General features: G+C 36.5%; 1 protein-coding gene across 1 annotated transcript in view; it reads right to left on the bottom strand.

Moving 5' to 3' along the window:
• Positions 1 to 3,001: 3,001 nt before the first annotated feature.
• wscd2 (WSC domain containing 2) overlaps positions 3,002 to 7,237 on the bottom strand; it is a 105,127-nt gene continuing 100,891 nt past the window's right edge. The window contains exon 10 of the mRNA XM_051921321.1: positions 3,002 to 5,461. Coding sequence (XP_051777281.1) covers positions 5,109 to 5,461 — 353 coding nt within the window. The 3' untranslated portion in view covers positions 3,002 to 5,108. The remainder of the gene's footprint in view (positions 5,462 to 7,237) is intronic.

Raw genomic sequence — 7,237 nt, 5'->3', positions numbered from 1 at the left:
AAATAAAATATAGGATGCCCCCCTTCTCCTCTAGACCAGTGTTTCCCAAACTCGGTCCTAGGGGCCAACTGTGGCTGCAGGTTTTTGTTCCAAACAGATTCCTAGTCGGTGACAACACCTGATAGCACTGATCTCATCTAATTACCTGGTATTTTTTTCTGTTATTCTACATTCAGAAAAGCACAGAAGCATGATTTTTTATTTATAAGAAATTTAGAAATATTTCTGCTTTTGCTATAGATTTAAATGCTTAACTCTCTTTTGTTGATTTCATTATATTTTGCCCTTTCTCTGTGCAATTTTTCCCCTTTGTTGTATCTTATTAATGACAATTAAAGACGAGCAAAGCAGACACACTGCCAAACAACACAGGCTACGACTACTTTAGCATCAGACCCACTAATTAGTAAATAATGGATTAATTAAACAATTAGAACACCTAGAAAAGTAGAATGAAAATCAAGATGAAAATATTGTTAAAAAGAAAAAAATACATTATTCCCATGCTTGGTAATTAATATATATATATATATATATATATTTTTTTTTTTTTTACCAAACTTACTTTTCTAATTTCTATATTGTTCCAAAACACAGAACCTGGAAAATAACACATCCAATTAAAAACAGAAGCTGGTTGGATCAAAAACCTGCAGCCACAGTGTGCCCCCAGGACCGAGGTTGGGAAACACTGCCCTAGACTTCTGTGTTAATGTCCAAAGGTGAACTTGCACCCCATTCAAGGTTGGCACCTCCTTTGTGTCGAATTCTGCAGACATTGGCTTTGGCCATTTGAGACTTTAAAGCTGCATTTAGTGGGTTCAGGACAAGGATGTTTGACAGGATATGAAGGTGTCCGCTGATGTCTAATAAGGAATGCATGTTAATAACAGTGTGATAATGTTTACTACTATTGTGGTTGTTTTCCTTTGCATTAAAACATTATCATGAAACATTGCATAATGTCCTTAGCAATTACACTAATATGGTCTGTTTATTGTATCATTATAATCAACATACACTCCATTTAACTGTAATGCCACATCCTCATCAACTGCATTATGTCCAGTTGCACAGGCTCTCTAAAACCCAGAACTGAGTTGCAAAGGCAATACAATGAAACATATTGGATATAATAGAAATACATATTTAGCAATGTGATGATTATAGGTCAGTTTAGGTATCCCTGTTGTTTTGATACCTGTAGCAGTAAATGATTATTCACTCATTCAAAAAAACAACCTTGGATGAGACAGCAGGTCATTGTTACTTGTGCTCAATTCAATTCAACTTATTCTTATTAAGCACACTTCAGTTACTAGCATAGGGTGTAATATAATAACTAAAATATGCTGTAGAAAATTGTTCATCTAGAATGTCCTACCCTTAGCCCTCTCTGGTTAAGGGATTTTTCAGAATGTTAGGTAACTTGATTAGATTGTGGTGCTTTTCAACTCTGTAGGAAGTAGGCACTGTTGACATTGAATCAAACAGGACATTAATCTGAAAATAGGCATCTTAATTAATATGACAAGAAATAAACGGTTTTAAATGTCATAGAAAGCCATTAGGATGCATTGTACTGTGTAAAGAAATATACTTACTGTGTATATATAAATATAATACTTGCAAAGTAATGCTCAGAACCTAAAATTCGGAATAACTAACACACACAAGATTAAGAAGCTACTAGGAGGTACTAGGTATATGGTGGCGCTCAGAACTGCTGTACCAAATCATCCCTCATTTACTCCCTTGTTTAGATGTTTGATGTTCCAGAGAAATTATCTTCTATAGAAGGTGTTGTACTCCGTAACCATGGCCTCAGATGGTGGTGATTAGCACATGTGCGTAAATATGTAACTGTACATGTGACAATACTGACCCTACAAAATGCATAATAATTGTGAGTTATTATAGTATTATTAAAATTCCATTTTAAATGTCATTCTGACGCATTCCATATAGGCTAGGTAATGGCTACCTGTGGCTATATAATGGATAAGCTGGTTCAGAAAATGGATGGACACTGTCTCTGACTTGTGTACTGTGTATCCTAAAGGCCTAGAAGCTAGACCATGAAGCACAAGGTTGTGAGTTCATTCAGTTCCCATCTCTGACGCACTGCGAAAGCCTGACCAAGTCACTTAACCTGCCTGGGCTGTCACTGTGCAAATATTGAAACCACTATGATTTGTGAGCTGCTTTGGTTAAAAGAGTCAGCAAAATCTAACTTATCATCCAGCATAACAATACAGGAGAAAATGTTAAAATCTATAAATAAAACTATTGAAATATTATTATTAATTCTAAACATTACCATAAATATGTTTGCTGCCACAGGTTTGAAAGACAGACCATTCTTATAGCAATGTGTGTGACTAAGGAACTCATCATTGATCACTTTTGGAGATGTAGCTCCATCGGTTCACTTCACAACACTCCAACTAGAACATTCGGGTATGCTGAAAGGGAATCCATCTGGAGTTTGAGCCTAGCACTGAAGTCTGACACACAGAGCAGCAACAGTGTGACACTGTGCTCCCTAACAAAGCAGAAAGTTTACCATGTGCCTTCCATAGGCTAACTTGAACCTGTGATCTTGTGAGAATCATCCAATTCAAAAAGCATAAACAATAAGCACATAGCCTGCTGAATTATTCAAACAGCTCTGTAGACCGGGAAGCTACAGTCAGTTTTTTGTTCATTAGTTAAGGCACATCTTATTGACCACTCTCCATCAGCAAGTGTGGTAGTGTTATCACGCTCAACAAGCCCAAGAATTATAATTGAGCCATCTTCACAAATGAGTTTTGGTGTGCCCTTTGGGTGGATGACCACCTGATTTGTTCATATGGCCCACTGTCAGGATTTGGGTGCCATTGCCTATGAGAGTTTGATAGTAGACTCTTGTAGTTGTGGAAGGCACACTTGGTACCATTTTCCACAATCACACTGCTTCACAGCCGAGAGGCGACTCCTAATACAATTCAGTGTCCATCTCAATTGTAAGTTCTTTCCATTGCTTCACAGTTTATATACACAAGTACTCAAAACTAGAGAGGAATATGCTGGAGTTAATGGCAAAGGGCACAAAACAGATCTTCTCTGTATTTCTGCGTACTGCTGATGAGAAATGAAAATTCTGCCCTGAGCAAAGTAAATCCACAAGCACTTATTGCCACACACACTTGCTGCACAGCTGGAAGCAGCTGTCTCACTCGCTGGCTTTCTGGTCCACCACTTTCTTATTACTGTCAATATTAACACAACTGATGCTAATATAATTTCTTAATAATAATAATAGCCTCATGAGTGTTAGTAATAATACCGCCACTAGAGGAATTTCCCAAATTTCTCTCACTTTAATGATTTACAGCTACGAGTGCAACTAATGAGTATTTTGCTGATCAATTAGTTCGTTGATTAATATTTTCAGTAACTGATTAATTAAGTGATTTAAAAATGTTTGTACAAAATGAATCTTGTTAATAGCTATAAGGTCTAACAGTTTCAGTGTTCAGTGTTTCAGTTCTTGTTGGCAGAAGACAATATGAAAGGGTAGAAGGTTGACACCATTATTAATTTGGAAAAATGTTGCCTACAGTGTGTTGTTTGATTTTGTCCACTATATGACAGCAAAGGACTGAATCACATGCAATTCAAACCTCATTTTCTTTACAGTATGACATGAAATACTGGCCATCATGGTCATTAAAAGAAGTACTCTGCTGAAAAAGGCTTCACATATTCTTGTTGACTTGTTGAAGCGTTTGAACTGCCAGAATAAAAATAAGAAAGAGGCATTGGAAGAGTTGATAGATAATCTCCAAGTGTGAGATAGAGAGAGAGAGATAGCCATTAATTACTCTAACATGGTTTCTTTTCAGATTCTCCCAAATCACTGCTATGCTCCCATGCGAAAGAAGCTCAGCTTACACTTTTTGCCCGAAGTGAGTTTCTTACCAGATGTGAAGCTGAAATGATTTCTTTGGTCTTTGATCCTCTACTGTATTTACATCTCTGCCTCTGCCATATTTCAAAATGTGTTTAACATTACTTTTCTGCTTAGTCCACATTAATACAAAACTTTGAAAACAAAGTAAGGGGAGATCACAAAGGGAATTATAAACATAGTGCTTAGTTATATGACAATCATATCTGCACTGCTTCACAAGATCAGGTGTTCAAATGTATACACATTAGAGAGCACTTTCAAAAGGACTCGTCGTTGTGGTTGAAAACACCATTTCAGAGTGGATGCAAGGCCAAAATGAATAAAAAAAAAGATGTATTTTCAAATGTGTGTTAGTGTGGACTAGGTCTTGGACATTGAATTGTTTTACTTAATACATAATCAAGTAACTAATCGATAATTTGTTGGCAACTGTTTTTATCACTGAATACTGATGACATCAATTACGTGTTGCAGTCCTAAATTCAAAAGTAGTTTTTCCCCTTAAAATGCCTTGTGCAGGATTTCTTAAACAAAATACTTTTAATGATTTTCCCCTTCCATAAAAAAAATATACATAATAATTGCTCTTTGTTTCTTATAAATAAATCTATTAGGAGTAGTTTATGTTGTTTGAGGGAAATAACAGTGGGGGAAAAACCATTACTTGTGGAAATTAAGGAGATTGGCCAGGATGAAAGTGGTTAAATCAGTGAGTCTGAGTAATGGCAACATTAAGCCCTATTAGGTAGCTCTAATAAACTGCCGGTGTTGTTTTATGACTGGTTTCAATTGACAGTCTTTCCTTTGCTCTAATGAATGCATGTGCGGCACAAGTATTTTTTTTTTCTGAAGATTATCATAAAATAATAAGAAACATACAATTTGCTCACTGCTTTCTTCCCAATTTTCTTTCACATTTTCTTCAGCTTTTGTATTCCGTGGGGTTGACTGGTGATACTGTTCAGTTTGATCCGAATGAGTAGCAGCACAGTAAAATCTCCGTTTTATTTTCAGTCTTTATCTCCAAAAAAAAATGTGGAGGAAAAAAAAAAAACTAAGCATTTGGCTGAAATGAAGTCAGCCATAATCACTTGAATTTTCTTTTATTAAAAAAGAACTCAGTAGGTGAGGAGTTCCCAGATGTCCTCTATCATCTCGGGGCATAGTCATCTGGGACACCGGTGAGATTCCTTCTTCTCAAAGCTAGGTCAACTGTCTTGATAAACCCATTGATTGCCTTTCTCATTTCTGGTGTGTAAGGATCATACTCAAGCTTTCGCAAGCCAGATCGCTTGAAGTTGCCGTCCTTCTGTCCTTCCACACACAGCAAGCGGTCTTCAGAGACGACAAGACCCAGGAATGTCACCATTTTTTTCAGATGATGGAATAGCTGTTGCTTTAAGCTTTCAAAGTGAATGACATGGACGTTTTTCCCATATTTGAGCCAGTCCAGGGTATGAGAAGCCCACCATGGTGCGTAGTTTTTGACAAACTCGGGCCATTCTGCAAAATAAAATTTAAAGGTCATTATTAGTCAGTAAGTTAATTATATAATGTCTTACACAATAAAAACCATCAGGAATAGATCTCCTGCTGCTAATCAAATAATTTACTAATCAAATCAACACAAAAGGGATGATCAAAAGGAGAATAAAGTTTCAAAAAACACAAAGTAAAAATAAAGCCTACCTACCCCTGTGGTATGGACTTCTGAAATCATTTTTGAATAATCAGACTTTTTTCCACATACTGTTAAAATTAATGTTTAGTTGTATGTTTATGATGTCATTTGCTTCTTGACCATGCTTGTTTACAAGGTGAGTTGCAGAGATGGCACTATAAAAACACCAGTTTTTGACTTTGCATTTGCCATCTTATTGAAGAGTTTGGGGGATTTTAATCTGTTTAAAGTTTTGCTTTTTGCCAAAGAATAATTAATATCTTGTCAAGTTCAGTTTACCGACTTACTCAGCTCTTCTTTGACTTCATTTCTTTTCAAGCCCCATGAAGTCATGAAGGCTCCATGCATGATCAATCAATGCTTGCCTATTTTATCATTTCCGGTTAGTATTTTTTACACATCTGACATTAGAATGTTAAAATTAAAGGCATTAATTTTTACTTTTTCTGTATATTATACATAGTCAAATTATTGTTTGGTGTGGGTTATCCCCTGATTGCCTGGACCAAGAGGCCTAGTCACATGCCTTCCTCAAAACAATCTCCCTAGCTTGCACTCATCTACTCCCCTACTTCCTGACTCGAGCCAGTCTTTCTGTTAATATAGTAAGGGAGACCCCTCTGACAGTTTTAAGGCTACTGTAACTGTATAGTGGTGTAGATAGGAGTGGAGGGCTAAAAGAGAGAGAGCGAGTGTGCTAGTCTGACGTCACACATGTGGAAGCACGCCACTTGCAGAGTAGAAATTGTCCTATCCACAGAGAGGGCAGAGTTTCTCTTTTGTTCTCCCCATTGCAAATGCTTCTTTGAATCTTTGTAACCTGTTCTCCCCTAAAACCAGAAATGGTTGTTATGTTCATTTTCCTTTCAAAAAATACTTAAAATAACTTCAGGTTTAGGTACAGCCCATTTACTGTGACTCATGTGAGCCTGGATTTGCTTTTTTTTTTTGTATTGAGGTGGCTATGTAGTAGGCCAGAACAAGGCTATTTATTTGATTTGACTCCCAATTGTTTTATTCATCCTTGTTAATGCTTAATTTTTTTTTGTTACTTAGGCTATTTAGGTTATTCTGGCATACTGAAGTTTTTTAAGAAATGTAATGAGCAAATAAAAAGACTCATTCAAAATGAACTGTTCCATAAATTGGATTGGTACTCTGCCAGATTAAAATTCTCTGAGATTTGTTCCAGTTGCATTAACATATTGTATAAAGTCAATCGTCTGCGCCACTTAGCTGTTTAGGTTTTTACATTCCCTCTGGATCAATGCATTGGTAATCATAATTTTATTCTAAAGGGGAATCGTCAACAGGGAGAAGGCAATACTACTTAAAGAACACAACGCACATGAGACACAGTACCTAGTGATAATCTACTACAGGACATGGCTGTTGTCAAGAGGAGCAATCATTAAATGCATGTGACACACTACCGTTATGTACTCAGCACTCTGTGAAATGTACCAATAAAAATGTATGGGCATCTAACACCCTGGTGACTGTCAAGTATGCTATAGAGTGTCGGAGGAAAAAAATAAGGATTAGAACTGAAATGAACACAAATGGGTGGCAATAGGAACTAAAAATAAAGCAATGGA

Source organism: Erpetoichthys calabaricus, chromosome 18, assembly GCF_900747795.2.
Source record: "Erpetoichthys calabaricus chromosome 18, fErpCal1.3, whole genome shotgun sequence".
Taxonomy (NCBI): Eukaryota; Metazoa; Chordata; class Cladistia; order Polypteriformes; family Polypteridae; genus Erpetoichthys; species Erpetoichthys calabaricus.
The sequence above is the reverse complement of the archived record's forward strand: the minus strand, read 5'-3'. Positions and strand labels throughout refer to the sequence as shown.